Here is a 27,455-nt window from a genome sequence, read left to right as displayed (position 1 = left end):
CTTGGCCTGGGCTCCTCAGGGCTTGAATTGTTGGCCGGGATCCCTCAGAGTCCGATTTTGTGGGTGTGGCCCCTCAGGGTTCGATTTTGTGGGTGTGGCTCCTCAGGGTTCGATTTTGTGGGTGGGGCTCCTCAGGGTTCGATTTTGTGGGTGGGGCTCCTCAGGGTTCGATTTTGTGGGTGGGGCCCCTCAGGCTTCGATTTTGTGGGTGGGGCCCCTCAGGCTTCGATTTTGTGGGTGGGGCCCCTCAGGCTCCGATTTTGTGGGTGGGGCCCCTCAGGCTCCGATTTTGTGGGTGGGGCCCCTCAGGCTCCGATTTTGTGGGTGGGGCCCCTCAGGCTCCGATTTTGTGGGAGGGGCCCCTCAGGCTCCGATTTTGTGGGAGGGGCTCCTCAGGGCTTGAAATGGTGGACAGGATCCCTCAGGGTCCGATTTGGAAGCCGGGGTCGCTCAGCCTCCGATTTGGCGTGTCTGCCCTTTAAGAGCTAGTTTGGTTCACTGGGCTTCTAAATCAACTTTGGCGGACATTCTCTCTCAGGGGCATGTGTCATGTGATGAAGTTAGATTTGCATTAGTGCTGTGGGTTTCGCTTTAAGAGCTGATATTATGTGGCAGAAGCTCTGTCCTGGGGGTCAAGTGAAGTTCGTAGGTGTTCGCATAGTAACTGGGTCTGCCTGCGCATATCAATGAGCTTAACTGCTATTTCAATCGCCTCAGGGCACGTTTTGCCATTTCCCATTGAAAAGCATTGGAGACGGTGCATTCCAATGACGGGAAAAAAATTTTCAAACGCAAATTGCGCAAAAACTACAAATCCGATCGACATGAAAAATACTTAGCACACCTCTCGTGGACGCTGGCTTCGAAACGACACCTCAACGGAGTCTGTGCGTGTAGCGGTTCATGCTGTATTAATTGCGGAAATCAACTTAATAACTAGATGTGTATTTCCTGAAGAAAGTACAGAATAGTGGTTTGAAATGGTGCCCGGGCTGCCCCTGCAAGACTTTCAACTCTGGATCCACTTTAACTGTGGGGGCCACTCGGGGGGCCGATTTGGTGGGCGGGGCCAGAGAGAGAGAGAGAGAGAACAGAGATTCTATAAAGATACTATAGCACCCCAGCTCCCATTGTAGTGCCCACCGGAGCCTCCTGGTGCAGGACATATCATGATCCACTCACATGGCCGACATCCCCGATTCCAAGGCGATCCTGCTATCCGCGCTGTTAGAGGAGGACACGGTGATGGATCTGAAGCATTCCCTGAAGTGCCTCCATGGTTCCGTCACAATCTCCTACTGAAATTACCTAATTTCTGGTCAGCTTCCAGCACGTTACTTCCGGCAGAACGTTAACGTGCAAGTTTTAAATTGCTCCTTGGGGCTCCGCTGTGTACTCCTGTGTCCCGCGGGGAAAGTATGCTCCCGGCTGGGGCAGTCTCTCAAAATCGGGACTGTCTCGCTGGATCCGGGACGGTTGGGACTCGGGAGGTATAAATGCTCCCCACCATACACCTCGTACACACACAGCTCCGCTTCGTACACCTTGTACACAAGCGGCTTCACTCCGTACACCCCCGGCTCTGCTCCGCTCCATAAACACACAGCTCTGCTCCATAAACACACGGCTCCGCTCTGTACACCTCGTACACACACGGCTCTGCTCCGTACACCTTGTAAACCCCTCCTGACCCCACCCAAGAACACACACGGCTTGCTACATCCACCTTGTTAAACCCCTCCTGACCCACACAAGTACACATGGCTTTGCTACATCCACCTTGTAAAACCCCTCCTGACCCCACACAAGTACACACACGGCTCTGCTACATCCACCTTGTAAAACCCCTCCTGACCCCACACAAGTACACACATGGCTCTGCTTAATCCACCTTGTAAACACCTCCTGACCCCACACAAGTACACACACGGCTCTGCTACATCCACCTTGTAAAACCCCTCCTGACCCCATACAAGTACACACGGCTCTGCTACATCCACCTTGTAAACCCCTCCTGACCCACACAAGTACACGGCTCTGCTACATCCACCTTGTAAACCCCTCCTGACCCACACAAGTACACACGGCTCTGCTACATCCACCTTGTAAACTCCTCCTGACCCACACAAGTACACACGGCTCTGCTACATCCACCTTGTAAACCCCTCCTGACCCACACAAGTACACGGCTCTGCTACATCCACCTTGTAAACCCCTCCTGACCCCACACAAGTGTACACACATGGCTCTGTTTCATCCACCTTGTAAACCCCTCCTGACCCCTCACAAGTACACACGGCTCTGCTACATCCACCTTGTAAACCCCTCCTGACCCACACAAGTACACACACGGCTCTGCTACATCCACCTTGTGTGGGGTCAGGAGGGGTTTTACAAGGTGGATGTAGCAAAGCCGTGTGTGTACTTGTGTGGGGTCAGGAGGGGTTTACAAGTACACACACGGCTCTGCTACATCCACCTTGTAAACCCCTCCTGACCCACACAAGTACACGGCTCTGCTACATCCACCTTGTAAACCCCTCCTGACCCACACAAGTACACACGGCTCTGCTACATCCACCTTGTAAACCCCTCCTGACCCACACAAGTACACACACGGCTCTGCTACATCCACCTTGAAAAACCCCTCCTGACCCCACACAAGTACACGCACGGCTCTGTTACATCCACCTTGTAAACCCCTCCTAACCCCACACAAAGTACACACACGGCTCTGCTACATCCACCTTGTAAAACACCTCCCTGACCCCACACAAGTACACACACGGCTCTGCTACATCCACCTTGTAAAACGCCTCCCTGACCCCACTGTCCCACACATAAACGTTACCTCATCCATCCAGACTAGCACCATAATGACAAGCAACCAGCACAGCAGAGTCCTTCAGCTGCCCTGATCTTGTGACCCCTGACTCCTCCCCTCCTGTGTCCTCATTACAGGTCCTGTGCCGGCACCGCACACAAGATTACAGCCGAAGGAAGCGATGACCATTGCTGGCCGTAAGGCTGTGTGCACACGATGCAGATTTGCAGCGGATCCGCAGGGAATTTTACCGTGCAGAAACGTTGCATATCCGCATTGTGAAGTACAGTAGCCTTAAAATCAATGGAAAAAAAACCGCTGTGCAGACGCTGCGGATTTTTCAGCGTGGTTTTCCTGCGGTACAAAATCCGCAGCATGTTACTACTTTTGTGCGGTTTTCCATCTCCCCTGTCTCCAAATCCGCAGGGGGAAAACCGCACAAGAACCGCAATAAAACCACAGGAAGAATGGAAGAAATCCGCAGGGCTAAAGTCATCTGCACACGGCCTAAGGGGCTGATTCACTGCGTGGGTCCCTCGCGGAGGGCGCAGGATGGGGTCAGTACATGGGGGGGGGGGGGGGGGGGGGTGGCGGCCGGCCGGCGGCGGGTATCCCACACAGCGTGAGTGGGCCCTCCCATCTCGCCAGGGCCCCAGCAATTGCCCGGGTGCTGACGCCGGCCCTGGCCTACGCATATCAATGAGCATAACTGCCATCTCACGATTGCCCCATGTTTTCCCTATGGCAACATTTTCCCGTTAAAATGCATTGAGACAATGCATTCCAATGACAGGAAAATGTTTTTTCAAACGAAAATTGCGCAAAAGCTACAAATCCGATCGACACGAAAAATACTTAGCACACCTCTCGTGGACGCTGGCTTCGAAACGACACCTCAACGGAGTCTGTGCGTGTAGCGGTTCGGGCCGCATCAATTGCGGAAATCAACTGAATCGTAATAATACTAGATGTGTATTTCCTGAAGGAAGTACAGATAGTGGTTTGAAATGGTGCCCAGGCTGCCCCTTTAAGAGAGACTTGCCTGCTGCCCTTGCAAGACTTTCAACTCAGGATCCGTTTTAACTGTGGGTGCCTCTCAGGGGCCACTTTGGCCTCAGGGTCCGATTTTGTGGGTGGGGCCCCTCAGGGTCCGATTTTGTGGGAGGGGCCCCTCAGGGCTTGAAATGGTGGACAGGATCCCTCAGGGTCAGATTTTGTGGGTGGGGCCCCTCTGGGTCCAATTTGGAAGCCGGGGTCGCTCAGCCTCCGACTTGGCGGCCGGGGTCGCTCAGCCTCCGATTTGGCGTGTCTGCCCTTTAAGAGCTAGTTTGGTTCACTGGGCTTCTAAATCAACTTTGGCGGACATTCTCTCTCAGGGGCATGTGTCGTGATGAAGTTAGATTTGCATTAGTGCTGTGGGTTTCGCTTTAAGAGCTGATATTATGTGGCAGAAGCTCTGTCCTGGGGGTCAAGTGAAGTTCGTAGGCGTTCACATAGTAACTGGGTGTGCCTGCGCATATCAATGAGCTTAACTGCTATTTCAATCGCCTCAGGGCACGTTTTGCCATTTCCCATTGAAAAGCATTGGAGACGGTGCATTCCAATGACGGGAAAAAAATTTTCAAACGCAAATTGCGCAAAAACTACAAATCCGATCGACATGAAAAATACTTAGCACACCTCTCGTGGACGCTGGCTTCGAAACGACACCTCAACGGAGTCTGTGCGTGTAGCGGTTCATGCTGTATTAATTGCGGAAATCAACTTAATAACTAGATGTGTATTTCCTGAAGAAAGTACAGAATAGTGGTTTGAAATGGTGCCCGGGCTGCCCCTGCAAGACTTTCAACTCTGGATCCACTTTAACTGTGGGGGCCACTCGGGGGGCCGATTTGGTGGGCGGGGCCAGAGAGCGAGAGAGAGAACAGAGATTCTATAAAGATACTATAGCACCCCAGCTCCCATTGTAGTGCCCACCGGAGCCTCCTGGTGCAGGACATATCATGATCCACTCACATGGCCGACATCCCCGATTCCAAGGCGATCCTGCTATCCGCGCTGTTAGAGGAGGACACGGTGATGGATCTGAAGCATTCCCTGAAGTGCCTCCATGGTTCCGTCACAATCTCCTACTGAAATTACCTAATTTCTGGTCCGCTTCCAGCACGTTACTTCCGGCAGAACGTTAACGTGCAAGTTTTAAATTGCTCCTTGGGGCTCCGCTGTGTACTCCTGTGTCCCGCGGGGAAAGTATGCTCCCGGCTGGGGCAGTCTCTCAAAATCGGGACTGTCTCGCTGGATCCGGGACGGTTGGGACTCGGGAGGTATAAATGCTCCCCACCATACACCTCGTACACACACAGCTCTGCTTCGTACACCTTGTACACAAGCGGCTTCACTCCGTACACCCCCGGCTCTGCTCCGCTCCATAAACACACAGCTCTGCTCCATAAACACACGGCTCCGCTCTGTACACCTCGTACACACACGGCTCTGCTCCGTACACCTTGTAAACCCCTCCTGACCCCACCCAAGATCACACACGGCTTGCTACATCCACCTTGTTAAACCCCTCCTGACCCACACAAGTACACATGGCTCTGCTACATCCACCTTGTAAAACCCCTCCTGACCCCACACAAGTACACACACGGCTCTGCTACATCCACCTTGTAAAACCCCTCCTGACCCCACACAAGTACACACATGGCTCTGCTTAATCCACCTTGTAAACACCTCCTGACCCAACACAAGTACACACACGGCTCTGCTACATCCACCTTGTAAAACCCCTCCTGACCCCACACAAGTACACACACTGCTCTGCTACATCCACGTTGTAAACCCCTCCTGACCCAGACAAGTACACGGCTCTGCTACATCCACCTTGTAAACCCCTCCTGACCCACACAAGTACACGGCTCTGCTACATCCACCTTGTAAACCCCTCCTGACCCACACAAGTACACGGCTCTGCTACATCCACCTTGTAAACCCCTCCTGACCCACACAAGTACACACGGCTCTGCTACATCCACCTTGTAAACCCCTCCTGACCCACACAAGTACACGGCTCTGCTACATCCACCTTGTAAACCCCTCCTGACCCCACACAAGTGTACACACACGGCTCTGCTACATCCACCTTGTAAAACCCCTCCTGACCCCACACAAGTACACACATGGCTCTGTTTCATCCACCTTGTAAACCCCTCCTGACCCCTCACAAGTACACACGGCTCTGCTACATCCACCTTGTAAACCCCTCCTGACCCACACAAGTACACACACGGCTCTGCTACATCCACCTTGAAAAACCCCTCCTGACCCCATCTCGCCAGGGCCCCAGCAATTGCCCGGGTGCTGACGCCGGCCCTGGCCTACGCATATCAATGAGCATAACTGCCATCTCACGATTGCCCCATGTTTTCCCTATGGCAACATTTTCCCGTTAAAATGCATTGAGACAATGCATTCCAATGACAGGAAAATGTTTTTTCAAACGAAAATTACGCAAAAACTACAAATCCGATCGACACGAAAAATACTTGGCACACCTCTCGTGGACGCTGGCTTCGAAACGACACCTCAACGGAGTCTGTGCGTGTAGCGGTTCGGGCCGCATCAATTGCGGAAATCAACTGAATCGTAATAATACTAGATGTGTATTTCCTGAAGGAAGTACAGATAGTGGTTTGAAATGGTGCCCAGGCTGCCCCTTTAAGAGAGACTTGCCTGCTGCCCTTGCAAGACTTTCAACTCAGGATCCGTTTTAACTGTGGGTGCCTCTCAGGGGCCACTTTGGCCTCAGGGTCCGATTTTGTGGGTGGGGCCCCTCGGGGTCCGATTTTGTGAGCGGGGCCCCTCAGAGTTCAATTTGGTGAGCAGGGTCCGATTTGGTGGGCGGGGCCCCTCAGGGTCCGATTTGGTGGGCGGGGCCCCTCAGGGTCCGATTTGGTGGGCGGGGCCCCTCAGGGTCCGATTTGGTGGGCGGGGGTGCACTTTGGCGCAAATTCTCTCTCAGGGGCATGCGTCATGTGATGAAGCTAGATTTGCATTAGTTCTGTGGGTTTCGCTTTAAGGCTATGTGCCCACGTTGCGTTTTAAAACGCACAGTGAAAACCGGACTCCTTCCCAGAATTTGCGCGTTTTTTCCACGCGATTTCACCACGATTTTGCCGCGATTCTGTTCATGATTTTGCCGCGATTTTCTCAAGCACTTTCCAAGCGATTTGAAGCATCTCTTGGAAAGTGGTTGGTCACACTCGTCAAACATAGTGTTTGACAAGTGTGAGCAGCTTTTTACTATTGAGGCCGCCTATGCGGCATCAATAGTAAAAGATATAAAATGATAAAAAAAAAAAAAAATCGGGGTATATTTACCTTCCGAAGTCCTGCGCTGCCATCCCGGCCTCGGCGTTCCCAGTAATGCCTTGCGAGACAAGTGATGACGTTGGTCTCGCGTTACTATAGCGATCTCGCGAGACCACGTCATCACAGGACCTTGCCGCAAGGCATTACTGGGAACGCTTAGGCCGGGAATGCAGCGCAGGACGTCTAAAGGTAAATATACCCCGATTTTTATTCTTTTTTTACAGGGGAATGGTACCCAGGGCCTGGAGGACAGTCTCCTCTCCTCCACACGGTGGGTACCAACCGCTCATTGCACTGCATGGACTGGCCCGACACCTCTCCTGACCTGAGCATGACAGCGTGATGGATTACTATGCAGCTGTCATGCTCAGGTCAGGAGAGCCGACAGCCAGTACGAGGTTTACCATGCGATTCTCGCACAAGTTATTTGCCAGTCTGACCCTGCCCTTAGAAGGGACCGTCCAGTTGGGCTAACCCTACTGACATGAGATTGTTGTAGCTGTATTTAAAGTAGCACTCTAGAGGGGTTTTTTGTAAGTTTACCACTGGAGTGGCGCTTTATTATCTGAGGTCCCTGGCCCTACTTGTACTCCCCTGCCACCATATTCTTTTTATCAGTTTCCAGCAGTTTGTGACCAGCCAGATCACGTCAGTTTTTTTCATGGAGCAAGTTGGAGATTCAACTAAAGTCTGAGACCCTCATTCTAGCTTTCATTGACTTGCATTGAGTGTTTGATGTAACTTCCGACCAGTCAGAAATTGCAGTGTCAAGCTGGCTTAATGCTGAAAAAAGTAATGCTGGAATGTGAGTGTAAGACCGAGCGCAGAAACTTAAAATTAGAAGCACAACTTCAGCACTAGAGAAAAAAAACAAAAATGCTGGAGTGCTGCTTTAATTAGAAAACTGTGATCAGAGAAGAATCTAATTACCGCCGCCTTTGGTTGAATGTAAAATTTTCCATGTAAGCTTTGAAATCTCTAACGTAGTAGGTGATTCTTAATTTTTTTTTTTTCCTGCTAAATACAATTTAGAACAATAAAATACTCAATGAAAAATAACCTTTCAACATAGTTTTTGAGTAGATTTAATCATCGTCAAGCTAAACTTGATTTTTATTTTTCCTCTTTTCTAGAATGGTACTCTAAAGATCATAGACCGGAAAAAACATATATTTAAATTGGCCCAGGGTGAATATATTGCGCCAGAAAAAATTGAGAATATTTACACAAGGAGTGAAGCCGTGGTACAGATCTTTGTTCATGGAGAGAGTTTACAGGTAACTAGAACTTATCAGCATGAGGTGTTGTAGGGTGGCGCTGTATATTTTATTACTCTTCTCCTTTCCAGGCTTTCCTTGTGGCCATTGTGATTCTGGATCCAGATAATGTACTCAACTGGGCAAAAAAGAAAAAATTTGAAGGTCCATATGAAGATCTATGCAAGAATAAGGTAAGTGGCGTACTCTCTTCCTTAAAGGCTTTATCAGGAAAAAAAGTGTGCTTCATTACTGACTTCTCTGCCGTGCAAAAAGGAAGAAAAAAATCATATCAAAGGCCATCTCTGGTATTGTAGATGAATTCAGTTCATGTTTAATCAAATCCATAGAAATCAAGTCGATAGGAATTATCTATAATACTAGAGATGGCCTACAACTTTTTTTTTTTTTTTTCTTCATTGGGTTTTCTTCATTTAAAAAATTTTGTGTTTAAAGGGATCCCTCATGTAGTAACTATCCTTAGACGCGGTCAGTTTATTTTAGTGTTCCCTTCCGAAAAAAAAGCTTTCCAGAGCAGAATGTCAATATAGCATGAGTACTCCTTACAGTTTTGAAGGTGTGTTATATAGATATATTTTTTTTTTTTTTTTTAATTGAATAACTATATGAAGAGCCCTTGAAATTCCTAACATTGTTGACCTAACCAGATAACCTCAGAGTATGTACTTTATTCTTAATTCTCAGGACTTTAAAAATGCAGTTTTGGAAGATTTACTGAGACTGGGCAAAGAAGCTGGTTTGAAAACTTTCGAACAAGTAAGTGTTGTGGTCCACATGTACATTAGCAGCAGTAGACTAGCTCAGACCCTACCCTGACAAGACTCTTTTTTTTTTTCTTTTTTTTTTTTTTTTTTACTTGGGGCGAGATGGGAAATGGCAGCTTTTCATGGTTGAGACCGGTATATTTCCATCCGGGCTCTGACCACAGGCGGTAAAGCTATGGAAACAGCAGATTGCGCCTGAGCAACACTGCATCATTTACATAAATATAAATGATGATGTTCTTTTCAGCAGTCACATGAACATGTACAGCAATAGAGGGGTTCTGATTCTATTGACTTGAATGAAAATATTTATATATATGTATGTGTAAAATATATATATATATATATATATATATATATATATATATATATATATATATATATATATATATATATATATATATATAATTTTTTTTTTATTTTTTTCTTTTTTTACTGGGAATGTTATGATCTAGGCAGAGATCGTTATGAAGGGAGGGGGAGAAGGTGAGCTGTGACAACTACCTATGGTGAATCTAGTGTTACCATATATAGGAGTGTTCTCTTAATTGTAATCCTTTTTATGTGAAGACGCTGTTGACAAGTCCTCAGTAAAGTACGGGAAGAATGATTCTGTGTTCGCTCACATTGGTGTTGATTTTCTCATGTGAGAGAATCGGGCCGATCATGCGAATGACATGCTGCTTAAACTGTCAGAGTTTGCGCTGAGTGTGATATGATTCTCTCACACGAGACTCGCCTCACCGGTGTGAAGATGGGAGAATGTAATTTTTCCTTGTTTTTGGTCTCTGAGCATGTACATTGGACTGCACTTAGATGACAGAAGTTTCACATGAACCTACAGACTTGAATGGGTGAGTGCAATCTGGTTATTGGAACCACTCGCAACATGCTGCAGTTGTCTTCACATGCCAAGTCGGCATGAGAAAATAATCACAGATCTGCACTGCCCCATAAAACCTCGGCTAACACTTGCCTATGTTATACGCCAGTGTGAGCATACCCTAATACTTGGTGTACTGGCTAAGTGTAAAAATTGCATGCTTGTCACATAGCATCTATTTTACTTTTTTCCATCATGCATGACTGCACCACAAGAGCGGGGATCTGCCCTTCAAGGACAGAAAACCTTCAAGATAAAAGGGGTGGCTCCTCTCTCCGCATCAGTCGGTTTCCTGCCCTTGATGGGGAACCCTCAAGATGAAGACCCTGGAAGACTCTTGAAGAAAGAAGAGGATGCCTGGGTCGGATAGTTACTGGCAGGCACAGGTCTGCTACATCCGTCACCAGGTACCGGTAGACTCCTCGGGGGCCATGTATTCCCATGCCCCCCCCTGAGCAAATGCATGGTCACAGCCCATGAGGCAAATGCCCAGGTGAAGTTTAGAGCCTCGGAGGCCACATTGGTTGTACCCTCCCTGATGCCAACATGCCCCATGGAAGTCCTTGGAGGCCCTGCCTCCCTGTTGACATCTGGTGGCCATGCAGCCCGTGAGACACCGGTGCCTGGGTCAATTTAACTCCTCTGAGGCCAAATTTATTTGCCCTCCCTGTTGAGCCCAAGACGCTGGTCACCATTTGGATTCCCAAGAAAGAGAATACCTACAGCAGTGGTGGCCAGGGCGAGTGGATGCTCCATCCAGGTGAGGCCGAATCCAGGAGGCACAGGTATGGAGGGGGCAGCATTGTCAGGTGTCATGGCGCTGGAACGCCGAGAGCAGGCCGGGCGCGCACCGAAAGTGAGGACTGGGTGCGCGCAGGGCACCCGGATTGCAGTGTCCCCTTGACTTGTGATATGCGCGCTTCAGCAGCCGGCGGGAGCAGTCCGGGAGGTCAGTAGAGAGCGTGCACTGGATACAGTCGGGGCATGCTTCGAAAGTGACGCGAAGTCGTGCACCAGAAACCGGGAGTGCATACATCGGGAAACGGGATGCACCAGCAACCAGTCAGGGTACCCGGAGCACTGAAAGGGTGCGCACACCGGGAGGAGATCAGCACGTAGTGGTTACTGGGTACGCGCACAAGCCAGGCATAGTGCGCATGTGTGGGGATAGATCTAGGAAGTGCAAGTGGCCGGCAGGTTCAGGATCAACCAGGTGATCAATTAAAAAAAAAATAAAAAAAAAAAAAAATGGGGTAATGCTGTCAGAAGTGCTGGCATGTCACCAGCCATTCTACGTTGAATGTGACTGCTCTCATCAGGAAGCAGCAGCAGCTAAGCAGCTTGTAAGATTGAGAGCCTTTTGCCAGAGCACTTACAGCCGCACCAGGAGGTGCAGGAGTGGCGGTCTCACTCAGATGAGAAGAGCCAGATGCGCCATAACAGTGGAAGCCGCTCGGGCAGCGTACAGGCGGATCGCCATGGTTTTAAAAAGGAGGGGTCCATAGTCTTGATGGGAGACAGTGAACAGACCAGGCAGCCTCCAAATTCGGTACCCGTCCTGTGAAGCGTCCCGAGTGGTGAGTGAGCTTCGAGAAAGTCCCGCACGATAATGTCTGTTCTTTCTCTCTTTTGTCTCCTCTCTCCCCTCTTATACATACATTGGTGGGGTAAATCAAAAGCTAAGAATAAGGAATGTCCCTTATGCAAAAAAGTCACTTAGGAATAAGATTGTGTCAGGACTGTATTGATAAGACCGTAGTCGAGGAAACGCCCTTTTTGCTGAGAGCCTGAGATCCCTGATCCAGTCAGAAGTCTGTAAGGCAGTAAGGGCTTTACAGTCAACTGACACGGATAGCAAAGCAAGGGATAGGTCCAGCCCCTCGTTGATCTCTCAGGAGGACTCCACAGGCTCAAAGGAGGACTCAGTTGAATCTCGCTACTCAAAGTAGCTCAGATGAGAAACATAGATTCCCAGTGGAAACTACAGTACAGACAGGCTTATTAAAGCAGTCTGGCCTACCATGGGGCTGGTAGATGAGAAAGAGACAGCCCATAGAACTCATGTTCAACAGCTTGCTATAAGAAAAACGTAGAGCCTTCCCTATTATCGAACAGCTGCAAGGACTCATTAAAAGGGAATGGGAAAACCAGGGCTGTGGAGTTGGAGTCGGAGTCGTGGAGTCGGAGTCGGTGCTCATTTTGGTGGAGTCGGAGTTGGAGTCGGTATAAAATGGACCGACTCCGACTCCTAAAATATATAATAAATTGGGTACAGTAGTTCAGTGCAGAATGTGCTGAATATTTTTTCATAGGAATTTGGGAAAGTTATGAAATGTCCTATAAATGGCTGTTCTATTCCTGATCTAAGGCTACATTCACACACAGCGTTTTTCCTGTGTTTTTTGAGGATACGTTTTTCAGCTGCAAAAGCTGATCATCTTTTTAAAAAACCGCATCACCTGAAAGGTTTTTGAGCTCATAGATAATGTTTTCAATAGCAAAAGCAGATTAGAAATCTGCTCTATCTATCCATTTATCCATATCTGTCTATCCATATCGTATCTGTACCAAAAAGAATGAAAACCGGGTAGTACACCAATATATATTCTGTTCTATCTAAATATCTTGATTATGGGATCATAAAAATGATTAAATGTCTGAGGTTCACATTGTACTACAATAAATTTTTCACTTAAATATAAGCAATATGTGTGGGAGTTGGAGTCGGAGTCGTGGAGTTGGCGTCGGAGTCGGTGTAAGAGAAATTGAGGAGTCGGAGTCGGAGTTGCAGGTTTGGCTTACCGACTCCACAGCCCTGGGGAAAACCGGAGAAGAATTCCCAGAAAAGGAGATGCCCCTTTGAGGAAGAGACATCCTCATCCTGGGATGGGGCTCCAAAGATTGGTGTAGCGTTCTCAAAGGTCGCCAGAAAGTTCTCCATGCTCTTTGAGGAGTTGGGTTCCCTGAAAGAACCTCTGACAGAAAGACAGATAATTGTCTCTTAAACAGCATGGGGGGCCTCAGCTGGGGCACTAAGGTCGCCCATTGCGGCCACTTGTGTGGCTAGATCCCTAAAGATATGGATTAATAACCTGAAGGATCAGCTAGAGAAAAGAGTCCCCAGGGAGTCTATCCTAGAAGCAATACCAGCTATAAGAGCAGCGGCAGTATTTCAAGCTAAGGCTAAGCTGCAAAATCAGCAGCTTTGGCTAATGTGGGACGCCATGCAGTATGGCTTAAATGCTGGCCGGGGGACACACAGGCAAAGATGTAACTCTGTAGACTGTGAGCCCTCGCGTGCAAGGTCCCCTCTCCTTATGTACTTGTGTGTCCCTTGTCTTACACATGTTTATTGTACCTGTCTATATTTTCCCTTTTCACATGTAAAGTGCCATGGAATAAATGGCGCTATATAAATGCATAATAATAAATTCATAATAACTGCTCTTTACCGTGTGAGGGAAATTTCCTGTTTTGGACAGGCATTGGATAACATATTAGAAAAAGCTGACGACAAAAGAAAAATTTCCCAAAAACAGCCATTTCAAGCCTTTTCGGCACTCCTTTCAGGCCTTTTCGGCACTCCTTTCAGAAGGGCCGGAAGTCCAGAAGACAGCAATATAAGGATCAAGACAGAAACAACTCTCACAAACGATCCAGAGGTGGGAGAGGCTTATACTTTGGCAAGCCCTCCAAAGACACCGAAAAACCCTCCCAGTGACAGGCCTGTCAGGTGCATTTCCTCCCAGCTTGGGAGAGGATCTCATTCAGCACCTAGATCTGGCAAATTGTGGGGTCAGGTCTGGTGTTAAGGTTCCACCACTGGCCTCCACGATTATATATGCTGTCCACTCAAGAAAGACAGTCTGGAAGGGCAAGTAATCTCACTCCTCGACAAACATGTCCTGGAAGAGATTCCAGTAGAAGAAAGAAAGGTAGGGTTTTACCCCTCCCCTGCCTATTTCTTTGAAGAAAAAAAAAAAAAAACCAAGACAATTCCTGGAGGACAATTATAAATCCGAAAAAACCTCAACAGGTATCTGATAATCCCGTCTTCCAAGATGGAGACGATAAAGTCAGCAGTAAAACTCCTCCTTCCTCAGTGTCATATGGCAGTCCTGGACCTCAAGGTCGCTTATCACCACATTCTGATCCGGTAATAAGGCTGCAAATGTCTGAGTGGCAGTCCAGAAGGGGTCTGTGTTGTCACTTTCAATACAGGCTCTGCCCTGTGGGGTAGCGATAGCCCCTTGAGTTTTCACAAGATAAATTGCAGAGGTCACAGCGTACCCCAGAGAAAAAGATACTCTGGTGATGCCATATCTGGACAACTTCTTGACAATGGGAAGAAATCTCCCTTACTGTCAAGAACAAGTCAGAATAGTGATGAAAAAGCTACAGATGCTGGGATGGCAGCTGAACCTCAAAAAATCCAAACTGGAACTAGCAATGATCCAGAATTTATTGGGGTTAATAGTAGACTCTGTGGAGCAGGAGTGTCACCTCCCAGAGGAAAAAAATCAAATAACTAATTGTAACAAAGGTAAAAAAAAGCCAGAAATGACTCTGTGAAGGACCAGGTTGGTTTGGGGTCCCTCACCTCCTGCATACCAGTGGTGAAATGGGCCCAGTTCCACACAAGGGGACTGCAAGGGTGTGTGCTGCAGAACAGCCTGGAACTTCAGGGACGGTTAGAGCAGAAGCTCACCCTCCCGGACTCTGTACTCCAGTCACTCAGGTAGTGGTTACAGATGGTCATCGAGAGGAGTACCCTGCGCACACACACAGCTTCTAACAATCGAAAAGGCGCTAAAGGAATTGTTACCACACTTAAAGGGGACACCATGTGAGAGTTCTATCGGACAACCAAACAGTGGTTGCATATGTAAACCATAAGGGAGACACCCGTTCTCAGTCCTTGATGCAGATGGTCACCGGCCCTGAAGGTGATTGATCTCGTCAGATGGCCTCCACTAAGCAGCTTGAGGCCGGGCCAGAAAAAACAAAGGGGATCATGACTCTGGCAGAACACCAGTTCCTCTCATTATCGGCCCTGCATATCCGAGGTGTAGACAACCTGAAGGCGAACTTTCTGAGCAGGTAGATGCCTTCAGGGTATAGTAAACATCAGGTCTCCTGTACACCTTCCCTCCAATATGCCTCATACCAGTGGATCTGAGGAAGATCAGGGAGGACAGAGCCAGAGTGATTGTGATAGCCCCCTTTTTGGCCGAAGAAAAAAAAAAACAGGGTTCTACTGGCTGAGAGTAATGTCAGTGACAGATCCATGGGTACTACCAGAGGTCCAGGACCTTCTAACACAGGGTCCCTTTAATCACCCTCAGAAGTCCGGGCTGCATTTGACAACTTAGAATGTGAAAGGTCACTACTAGGGAAAAAGGGATTCTCAGCAGGGTTAATATCCACCTCACTCAGTAGCAGAAAACCAGTGACTACAAAAATATATGGGAAAAAATTCTTATGTTTCAGGCTCAATATGGGAAGGGGAAGTCCCAATAGTAGCAATACTGGAATTTCTGCAGAAAGGTTTAGAGTTGGGGTTAGCTGTCAGTACCCTCAAAGTACACGTCTCAGCCCTGGCAGCTCTATTCAACTGTGACCTGGCAAACAATAGGTGGGTGACCAGGTTTATCCGAGCCTGTACTAGAACCGACTCTGTCCCGTCTCCTACTCCTCCTCCTTGGGAGTCCTATCATCTCTGACAGTCTGTTTGAACCAGTAAAAACAACATCAGATAAGGCTGTTTTTAATGTTAGAATTTTATTAGTGGCGCTCACATCGGCCCGTAGGATTGGGGATTTACACGCACTGTCAGCAGACTCTCCCTACACTCAGGCCATAGACGATAGAGTTGTGTTAAAAATTAGATCCAGCATACCTTCCCAAGGTGGTATCAAAATTCCATAGGGCTCAGGAGATAATCTTGCCATCCTTTTGTCCTAACCCTAACAACCGGAAGGAGGAGAGGCTTCATTGCCTAGATGTGAGCCGATATCTCCTGCAGTAATTAGAGGTAACAAGACCTTGGAGAAAGCAGAGGGCCTTATTTGTCTCCTACCGGGGGCAAGGAAGGGCCTTAAAGCCCCTAAACAAACTATAGCTAGATGGGTGAGACAGGCCATTATGCCAGCATATAGCAGTGCTGGCATGACTGTTCCAGAAGGTCTAAAAGCCCACTCCATGAGGGCCAGAGCGACGTCTTGGACAGAGAGACGCTCCCATCGACCAAATCTGTAAGGCGGCCACTTGGTCCGCTCCGTCCTTTGTCAAACATTATAGGTTAGACCTATCTGCTGCCTCTGATGTCACATTCGGGAGAAGAGTGTTACAAGCAGTGATCCCTCCCTAAGAGAATACAAATCTCTGTAACTCTCTCGTGGTGCTGTCATGTATGATGGAAAAACACTGGTATTCCATACCTGGTAATGTGTTTTTTCATGAGACATGATGGCACCCTTATATTCCCTCCCTATTGATCACATCATTAGTTGGGTGCATTATTAGCATTATACACTCCCTTGGGTGTTGGAAATTAGTATAAAGGATGTATTATTTATATGTACACTAACCTGCGGAGTTCCCCTCGTGCTCTGTAAAATAACTGATGCGGAGAGGAGCCGCCCCTTTTATCTTTAAGGTTTCCTGTCCTTGAAGGGCGGATCCCCTCTCTCGTGGTGCCGTCATGTCTCATGAAAAAACATTACCAGGTATGTAATACCCATGTTTCCTTCACCCATGACAGCACACATGAGGTCTACCCACAGGAAACCTACTGCAATAAAAGGGTGTTACTTCTCCCCTGCATCAGTTGGTTTCCTGTCCTTGATGGGAACCTAATTCTGAAGCTGGGCGGTTAAAGGAAGCAAGAAAGCACTTGCCCAGGCCTGTCCCAGCTTCTGTATGAGCGTCTGCAATGCCAGCCTTCAGGTCCTGGAAGCGCCGTCAAGTGTGAGCACACATGTACAGGCAGCGGTGACAGTTGCTCAGCAGGTCTCCAACCGCTCTGTTCTGCGAGGGGCTCAGCAGCAGCCTCAACAGCGTGCACTGCGCCACCAATGGTTTTTTGCCATACCAACAGGATCTCTGCTCCTCTAGCACCTGGACTATTGGCTATATTGGAGAAGCTGCATTTTTTTGAAATATTGCCTAGCAGTGATAAACTATCAACCGGTGACTACCAAAACTCTACTTCAAAAGGGCGACTATGTGATAAAGGCCGTTGTTAGGCCGAAACGTCAGCTGTCGCTTCATCACCGTCAATTAAATAATAAAAAGCTCACTTTAGCATAATTGACGTGTGCAGTGATTCTATATTGACTTCACATTTACGGGACCAGAGGCTCCCTTTCACTAGCACCGTTTATTCATTACACTAGTCGAGTGCTAGCCATCTGCCATATCTAGGATGGATAGTAAACATCCTCAAGTCAAGGATAACTCCAGTAAAAGAGCAATCCTTCCTAGGGTTGATATTGGACTCCGAGCAACAACGCTGCCTCCTACCAGAGAGCAAAGTGACCAAGATAAGAGGCCTAGCTCGCACAGCAATACAATGACCAAATATGACACTGAGGAACGCAGTGTCCCTTTTAGGCTCGGTGACATCATGCATACCCGCAGTAGCATGGGCGCACTACCACTTAAGGCAACTACAGTGGGAAGTTCTGTCAGCACAAACAATTAAAAGGACATTTAGAAGGCAAACTCTGTATCTCAGTGGCTGTAAGAGATTCCCTGCTCTGGTGTACTGTAGAAAAGAATCTAACAGCTGGTGTCCCGTGGCAAAAACCAGTCGAGGACATCATTACAACAGACGCGAGTGCCACAGGATGGGGAGCACACCTGAGATCCCACTCAATACAGGGGACCTGGCCCTTGCTAGAAAAGGATCACGGTTCAAATGTAAAAACTATGGGCAGTGGAAAAAGCAGTGAAACATTTCCTTCCTTTACTTCGGGGCCGCCACACCCGAGTCATTACGGACAATCAGGCAGTAGTAGCCTACATCAATCACCAGGGGGGAACGAGATCTTGGGGCTTCATGCAAATATCGGATCTACTCTTCAAGCTAGCAGAGCAACATCTGTTATCCATCACAGCACTGCACATAAAGGGGGTAGAAAATAAACAGGCAGACTTCCTGAGTCGCAGGCACCTAAGACAAGGGGAATGGTCCCTAAACCCCCAAGTCTTCCAACAAATGGTTCAGGTCTGGGGCAAACCAGAAATAGACCTGTTCGCTACCGCACACAACCGGAAGGTCAGGAAGTTCTGCTCACTAAATCCAAGGGAAAACCCCTTCGCAGTAGATGCCCTACAAATACCCTGGAAGTTCATCCTGGCCTATGCATTTCCCCCGATAACAATGATCCCAGTAGTGGTCAGGAAAATCAGGGAGGATCGAGCGAGAATAATTCTTATAGCTCCGTTTTGGCCGAGGAGGCCTTGGTTCTCCCTTCTGAGACTCATGTCGGTGACTGATCCATGGATATTACCGGAGATTCCAGACCTGCTTTCCCAGGGACCAGTGGTCCACTCTCAGGTGAAAGGCTTCCATCTAGCAGCCTGGAATTTGAGAGGGTGCTACGGAGTCTCCAGGGATCCTCTCCAGGGTTAGTCTCCACCCTGTTGAAAAGTAGGAAACCTATAACATCCCAAATCTACGGTAGAACGTGGAAAAAGTTCCTAGACTTCCTGGGGGAACCCTTGGGGGATGTAGCGCCAGTGGGACCTATCCTAGAATTCTTAGTTGGGGCTGCAACTGGGGTTAGCCACTAACACACTCAAAGTTCAAGTCTCAGCTTTGGGGGCCCTATATAACTGCAACTTGGCAGCCAATAGATGGGTGTCCCGATTCATAAAGTCCTGTGGCAGGTCAAGGCCGGTCATTATCCCAAAGATACCACCCTGGGACCTCAACCTAGTCTTAGAGGCCTTAACCAAAGATCCCTTTGAACCACTACTAGAGCTGTCACCAAAGCTACTTACACTTAAAACTGTCTTACTGGTAGCCTTAACATCAGCCCGAAGAGTGAGCAACCTACAAGCTCTATCTATATGTCCTCCATATACACAGATCTTGGATGACCGAGTGGTTCTAAGACCAGACCCGGCCTATCTCCCCAAGGTAGTCCAAAAGTTTCATAGGACTCAGGAGATCTCCTTGCCATCTTTCTGTAACAATCCTAGAAACCCTGGGGAGTAAAAGTTCCATACATTAGATGTAAGAAGAGCCATAGTACAATATATGTCAGTAACTAGTCAGTGGAGGAAAGATCAGTCCCTTTTTGTAGCCTTTCAGGGTAGTAGAAAAGGGCACGGGGTAGCTAAGAGTACCATTGCCAGATGGATCAGGTAGGCCATTATGTTATCCTACTCCGCAAGTGGCGCTCCGGTTCCAGAAGGCATCAAGGCTCACTCCACCAGAGCCGTGGCTACCTCCTGGGCAGAGAAGGCTGAGGTATCGATTGAGCAGATTTGTAAAGCCGCTACTTGGTCCTCACCTTCAACCTTTTTTAAGCACTACTGACTTGATCTATCTTCCTCTACTGACCTAACCTTTGGTAGAAGGATGCTGCAAGCGGTGGTCCCTCCCTAAGGTGTCTTATTCTACACAAGTTTCTCATGTGTGCCATCATGGGAGACGGGAAACACCAAGGTTACTTACCGGTAGCCGGTTTTTCCGGAGCCCCTGACTGCACCTGTATATTTCTCCCCCCCCCCCCCCCCCCCCCCCCCCTTTCACTCCTTTGGTGTGCACTATAGTGTGGGTGCTTTTTTTTTTTTAGTTAGATATAATGTGGTGATAGTTTTACCATGTGTCTAACCCGGGGGGCCTCTCATGCTCTGTAAACCAACTGAAGCGAGGGAGAGGTACCGCCCCTTTTATCTTCAGTAGGGTTCCTGTCCTGACTGGGCGGATCCCTCTCATGTGTGCCGTCATGGGCTCTGGAAAAACCGGCTACCGGTAAGTAACCTTGGTGTATTCCTATCATGGAAAAGATGGTGATGCATACACCATAAACATAGGATCAGAATATACCTATTATGGAAGGCTGGGCTGCAGATAGTAAAAATTTCTCCCAGCCCCACAATTTGGTCCACCAAAAGTTGACACAAGTGTCTCAAAAATAGAGAACTCATAAAGATAATGGAGAATAAGAAGGGGGGGGGGGGGGTAGTGGGAGGCTTTCCCTCTTCATCCAGGCCTGGGATTAACCTGTCTTCCAGCAGTTGGATCATGGAAATAATGACAGGCTTGACTATAAAATTGTCAGATTCCTCTAAAGACCTTAAAACTGACACCCTTCAGAAGGTCATCAGAGGAACAATATGCCTAGAGACAGAGGTCCTGGGACTAGTAGAGAAACAAGTGTTTTGCAAAGTATTGGTAAAAGAGAGGAAGAGTGTGGGTTTTTTTTTGTTTTTTGTTTTATTTAAAATTCATAAAATACCGTGCCTCAGGATAAAATCAATAAACACTGCAATGAAGCTCCTGTTTTCAGAATTGTTACATGGTGTTCATAGACTTAAAGGATCCATCTTATCATATCCAAATACATCTAGACCATCGAGTTGGAGTCCCTTTTTTATACAAGAAAAAGTAAGGCATTATCTATTCAAGGCCCTGCCATTTGGCTTGTCTGTGGCACCAAGAGTGTACACCAAAGTGGTAGCTGAGGTGACTGCCTATCTTGGAGTCCAGAATACTCTTATTGTTCCATACCTAGACAACGTCCGAAAATGACATTGAGCAAGACAATGTACTTGGGGTCTCTGACCTCCTGTATCCCAGTGATTATGTGGGCCCAGTTGCATTTGAGACTGCTTCAGTGGGAAATATTATCAGCAAAGACTGTTAGGAGGGCATTTAGAATGAAACCAGAAATTCCCTCTTATTGTGTTAACAGGTCAAACCTGTCACTAGGTGTCCCATGCTTGGCCCCAGTAAGCAACATTTTTACCACGGATGCAAGGTTTTTTTGGTCGCTTCTGGAAAGTGGTCAGAATTAGAACCTAAAGGAGTAGGGTAGTACAAAGAGCACTGAAAGGGTTTCTTGCATCACACCTCAGTCGTGATGATTGCATCGTGCCAGACAATCACCTACTGGTAGCATATATCAATCACCGGGGGGGGGGGGGACCACAATATCGCGTTACTTAGTTTTAGCAGTGAATATTTCTTTCCACTGGCAAAACACATTATGTCCTTAACAGCATTGCATATAAAGGGGAAAGAAAACACCATAGCAGACTTCCAAAGTCAAAACAGACTGAGAAAAGGAATTGGCACTAAATTACAAGGTATTTCAGCAGATAGTCTTCTGGGGGCTACCAGAGAGATCTGTTTGCCAACAAGCAGAATAGGAGAGTAATGGGGTTCTGTTAATTGAATCCAAAAGAAAACCCTCATGTGATAGATGCCCTGCAGATCCCTTGGAACTTCAGGATATCATACTCCTTTCCTCCTTTGGTCATGATCCCAGCAGTTTTGTAGAAGATAAGGCAATAGTGATTTTGATAGCTCCATTTTGGCTAAAAGGGACATGGTTTTCCTTTTTTAATGAGGTTAATGTCTGTCTCCAGTCCATGGATCCTGATGGAGATCCTGGACTTTCTTACTCGGGGTCCAGTTTGTCACTCTCAATTGAAAAACTTTAAATCTAACAGTATGGAACTTGAGGGCACTATCAAGTCAAAAAGGTCCTCTCTCCAGGATTAGTCTCCACCTTATTGAAGGGTAGTAAACCGATAACTCCCACACTTCCTCCAAGTTCTGCCATAAATGTTTTTCAGGTGAGAAATTAGGAGGGAAGGTTATGATTAAACCCATCCTAGAATTTCTCCAAAGGGTTTTAGAACTTGGGTTGGCTACTTATAACCTTTAAGCTTCAAATCTCAGCCATGGGAGCATTATGTCTGTCAGCTAACAGGTGGATATCGAGCTTTATAAAATCCTGTGACAGATCTAGATCACTTCCAATTCTAAAAGTTTCCCCGTGGGACCTAAACTTAGTGCTGGAGACATTAACCAAAAATCCATTTGAACCGTTGCGAGAATCTGTTTAATTCCTGATTCTGAAGACCAAAATTTTGGTAGCACTGACCTCGACATGTACGGTTAGTGATATTCTAGCCCTTTCAGTAAACCATCCTTATACTCTGGTGTTTATGGCTGGATCCGGCCATAATTTCCCCAAGGTAGCAATGAGGTTCCATAGAAATCAAGAAATCCTCCTACCATTTTTTTTTTAATAACCCTAGGAACTCCAGAGAGGAAAAATGTCTTGATGTCAGAAGAGCTTTGATAGAATACATGTCTGTAACCAGTCAGTGGAGAAAGCACCATTCCCTGTTTGTAGGTTTTCAGGGCAACAGGAAAGAGTGGAAGGTATCAAAAAGTACCATAGCAAGGTGAATTAGGGAGGCTATTCATTAAGCTTACGCTAATGAGGTGCCAATTTCAGAGGGCAACAAGGCTCGTTCCACCAGAGCCATCACTGCCTCCTGTGCAGAAAAGGCAGAGTTCTCTTGACCATATTTGTAAGGCAGCAATGTGGTCCTCACCTTCAACATTCTTTAATCACTACAGATTAGATCTATCCTCCTCTGCTGACATAACATCTGGCAGGAGTGTGCTGCAAGCGGTGGTCCCTCCCAAAGGTGATTAGTTTTTGTAATTCTCATAGGTGTGCTGTCCCTTATGAAAGAAAAACAGCAAGATTACTTACAGGTAGCAGTTTTTTCCATAACCCATGACAGCACTGTATATATTCCCCCCCCCCCCCCTTTTTGGGTGAAATAATGATTTGGTGTCGGTTGTGTATATATAATTTTTTTTTTTTTTTTAACATGGTTATTAAGGTTGAAGAAAGACTTGAAGTCCATCTAGTTCAACCCATATCCTATCCTAACTTGCCCTAACATGTTGATCCAGTAGAAGGCAAAAAACCCCATGTGGCAAACAGTAAACTTCACATTGGGGAAAAAAATTCCTTCCCGACTCCACATACGGCAATCAGACTAGCTCCCTGGATCAACGCAATATTAAGGAAACTAGTGTATATACCCTGTAATATTATACTTTTCAAGAAAGGCATCCAGTCCCTTCTTAAATTTTAGTAGGGAATCACTCATTACAACATCATATGGCAGAGAGTTTCATAGTCTCACTGCTCTTACAGTAAAGAATCCGCGTCTGTGAGTATGCTTAAACCTTCTTTCCTCCAGACGTAGAGGATGCCCCCTTGGCCCCGTCACAGGTCTAAGAGTAAAAAGATCATTGGAAAGGTCTTTGTACTGTCCCCGCATATATTTATACATTGTAATAAGATCACCCCTAAGCCTTTGATTTTTCCAAACTAAATAACCCCAAGGGTAATAGCCTATCTTGGTATTGCAGACCCCCCAGTTCCCTAATAACCTTGGTCGCTCTTCTTTGCTCCAGCTCAGCTATGTCTTATACACCGGAGACCAGAACTGTACACAGTATTCTAAGTGTGGTCGCACTAGTGACTTATATAGAGGTAAAATTATGTTCTCCTCATGAGCATCTATGCCTCTTTTTTTAATGCATCCCATTATTTTATTTGCCTTTGCAGCAGCTGCCTGACACTGGCCACTAAATGTGAGTTTGTCGTCCACCCATACACCCAGGTCTTTTTCAGTGACAGTTTTGCCCAGTGTTTGACAATTAAGCACATAATTATACATCTTGTTCGTTCTACCCAAGTGCATGACCTTACATTTATCCCCATTAAAGCTCATTTGCCATTTATCAGCCCAAGCTTCTAGTTTACATAAATCCTCCTGTAATATAAAATTGTCCTCCTCTGTATTGATTACCCTGCAGAATTTAGTGTCATCTGCAAATATTGAAATTATACTCTCTATGCCCCCTACAAGGTCATTAATAAATATGTTAAAAAGAAGCGGGCCCAAAACTGACCCCTGTGGTACCCCACTGCTAACCGTGACCCAGTCCGAGTGTGCTCCATTAACCACCCTTTGTTTCCGATCCCTGAGCCAGCTCTTAACCCACTTACACATATTTTCCCCTATCCCCATTGTTCTCATTTTATGTAGCAACCTTTTGTGTGGCACCGTATCAAAAGCTATTGAAAAGTCCATGTACACCACGTCCACTGCATTCCCTTGGTCAAGTCCGGAACTTACCTCTTCATAAAAGCTTATCAGATTAGTCTGACAGGAACGGTCCCTTGTAAACCTATGTTGATATTGGGTCATGAGGTTATTCGTCTCCAGATACTGCAGTATAGTATCTCTTGGAAATTATAGGACAGTAAGTTTAACCTCAACTGTGGGTAAAATCCTAGAGGGTTTTCTAAGTTCAGTTTTTGTCCCCTTTTTGAATATTGGCACCACATTTGCTATACGCCAGTCCTGTGGTACAGACCCTGTTATTATGGAATCTTTAAAGATTAAAAATAATGGTCCATCTATGACTGTACTTAATTCAGGCAGTACTTGGGGGTGTATCCTATCCGGGCCCGGGATTGGACCTGCGAGCGCGAGCTGGTCTCCCATTCGGGGCCCAGCCCAGTCTCAAGCTGCTTAGCGGCCGCCACCTGACTCTCACTCAGCCTAGAATGGCCGGTCCTCTCGTTCTCTGCAACCCAACTCGTGTGGGGAAGTGGTACTGCCCTTCCATTTGAGTAGGTTTCCTTTACTTGGTGGTCCATCTCTCTTTCTTTCTTTCTTTCTTTCTTTCTTTCTTTCTTTCTTTCTTTCTTTCTTTCTCTCTCCTAATGGTAAGTAACCTTAGTGGGGGGTTTTAATAGTGAAAAATTAAACTTTCTTTCAACTACTTTTAATATCTAAAACCCAAGACAGAAACAAAATGAACTTAACCTTAGCTATAAATAAATATAAGCAATATTGCATATAAATAATGTTGGGGTACTTGGTTAACAGTTTTTGATTAACAAAAAAAAAAAATAAACTATAGGGCTCTCCACCAACGTCAAGGTGTACCACAATCAGGGCGGTCCTAGCTACTAGTATTAAAACTTTACCATATGTCATAGTGACGTCCCGTGTGAATAAGGGCAGAACAGGACCCGAATAAACGCCATGTCCAGCTCAAAGGAAAGGGAGGCCACACCCTTACCTGTACTAAATGTAGAAACCTGAAACTTAACTGAAAAAAAAAAAAATGAACTGGAGTATAAGTTGGTATTCATGCAAAATATAAGAACATGTTCACATTGGCCATTAAACTGATAAAACCCAAAGCAGAAACAAATGGCACAAATACCCTGCTGTAAGTAAATAGAAGCAATAGTACATATAAATAACATAGGGTGCTATTTTTTAATTAAAGCGTAAAAGCCATCTCGCCATAATCTGATTTAAAAAAAAAAAGTGATTGTCCAATAAATTCCTTTTGCCTAAAAAGGAAAAACACCAGAACAAATGGGGAAACAAAATAGACAAGCCAGAATGCAGTATTCAGAATGTTGAAACAAAAGTAAACTGTAAAAATAGCACTAAGAATTTTGCTTATTTGCTCAGTCTTTGAGTATGAGCCCTAGGTTTGTGTAGTCCTGTTTGGGTATCTAATTTTGTTTGGTTTTTTTTTTGTAGGTAAAAGACATTGTTCTACACCCAGAAATGTTTTCTATCCAAAATGGCCTGCTGACTCCCACCTTGAAAGCAAAGAGGCCAGAGCTAAGAAAATACTTCCATGCCCAAATTGAAGAACTTTATGCTAATAATAAAGTATAATGAGTCCATGTTCATAGTCGTCTGTATACAACCACTAAGAAAACAATGGTCATAGGAATAACAAGGAAGACCTCTCTACAATGCCTTACGGGTCCCCTGTATTGTCTTTTGTACTGCAATCTAAAATCTTAAATCTAGGCCTTATATTTGGGGAAAAAAATGGACATTCTTGAAGCAAATGTCAATCTCTGGAACTTCTGCCTCTAATTGGATTTTTTGCCCTGTCACTTGGGTTTGTGTACAAGACTTCTTACACTTCTGTTTCAAAACTCCAGAGTTTTGCTTGCCAAATTGAATAATTTTTTTCTAACCTCTCGTATCTAAAACACAATGCACAGATTTCTCGTTCTGGCGTGTTATGGGATGCGTGAGAAATATTCTGAGGTGGTGACCAGTTATATTTTCACAATTTTCTACATTTAAATGGGACTTGGTAGTGCACGGCGTATAAAACCTCTTTAAGGAACTGCTCTCCCTGTTCTACAGGAGCATCTGTCAATGTCCAAAAGCTGCTAGAGGCCTGGGATACAGTTTAATTTTCATAGGACTGTCAACCAAGAAAAAAGTGCAATTATCACTGATGTCTGTGGAGATGATCTAATTTTACTACGTTAAAGGGAACCTGTGACCTGGATTAACAGTCCGCTCTGCAGGCAGCTGCTTATAGCAAGGGGAAAATGGAATAGATTTATATAGTGGTGTTGGTAACATTAGACTGAAATGACTAAAATACATGCACATTCTGAATTTTTCAGTCTTGCGGGTGGTCCTAATCGGTGTGTTCATACAACGATCGGTCAATCACTGAGTAGCACCGCCCACTTGATGTACGAGCCCAGAGTGGGCAGGGATTTGAATGAATAAGAAAATTTTACTCAAGCTAGTTGTATCAACCTGTTCCGCTCCTGCTCTAGGTTATGCTGCCTGCGAGTTAGACTGTTTTCAGTGACCGGTTTGCTCTACAGAAATGTCTCATTTTTGGAGGGATAAATGGGTATTGTCAGAACCACACACATTTTAAGGCTTTTTAGGTGTCCGTGTAAAATATATATATTTTTTGTTTTGTTAAATACAACGCACAAGGGAGTTGTACATAACAAGCACAATGGTTTGCACTATGTAAAGATCTATGATTTATGTAAAGACCTGTGATCTAAAGCACTGCATTCTAGGTGGAGATCATTTATAGCTGCGCAATGAAAGAATTTTTATCCAAATGATGTGACTTGTTAAAACTGAATTTAATTGTTATCTTAACGGTTTTTGATCTTGTAAGAACCAAAAAATGTTTGTCCCAGTTCCCTTTACAGTCCCTTCCAAAAATGAAGGAAACCAAAATAAACAATAATACGACATTTTGACTATATATATTTTTTTTTTTTTTTCCCTTTACTGCATGAATTGCAATATTATACCTATTCCTTCTCTAGAAGACTGCTGCTATATCATGGTGGTGTGATGTGTTCAGGGTTCATCAGAAAATATTTTATAGCAGAATTCTAACCATGCTTTGTGTCCTATTTGCATTCAAAAGCGGCCAGAGATGGTTTGGGCAAATTTTAATG

At 46.1% G+C, this 27,455-nt stretch overlaps 1 protein-coding gene across 3 annotated transcripts in view; it reads left to right on the top strand.

Annotated features, from left to right (window-relative positions):
• Positions 1-27,245, top strand: part of ACSL1 (acyl-CoA synthetase long chain family member 1) — a 104,502-nt gene extending 77,257 nt beyond the window's left edge. For all 3 annotated transcript variants that reach the window (XM_073578520.1, XM_073578505.1, XM_073578515.1), the window contains exons 18-21: positions 8,332-8,475; positions 8,547-8,648; positions 9,160-9,231; positions 25,750-27,245. In XM_073578520.1, the coding sequence (XP_073434621.1) occupies positions 8,332-8,475; positions 8,547-8,648; positions 9,160-9,231; positions 25,750-25,890 (459 nt within the window). In that variant the 3' untranslated portion in view covers positions 25,891-27,245. The remainder of the gene's footprint in view (positions 1-8,331; positions 8,476-8,546; positions 8,649-9,159; positions 9,232-25,749) is intronic.
• Positions 27,246-27,455: the final 210 nt, after the last annotated feature.

The sequence above is a fragment of the Dendrobates tinctorius genome, unplaced genomic scaffold (genome assembly GCF_039654945.1).
Source record: "Dendrobates tinctorius isolate UK_male_01 unplaced genomic scaffold, ASM3965494v1 ptg000008l, whole genome shotgun sequence".
Lineage (NCBI taxonomy): Eukaryota > Metazoa > Chordata > Amphibia > Anura > Dendrobatidae > Dendrobates > Dendrobates tinctorius.
This window is presented reverse-complemented; position numbering and strand designations above follow the sequence as displayed.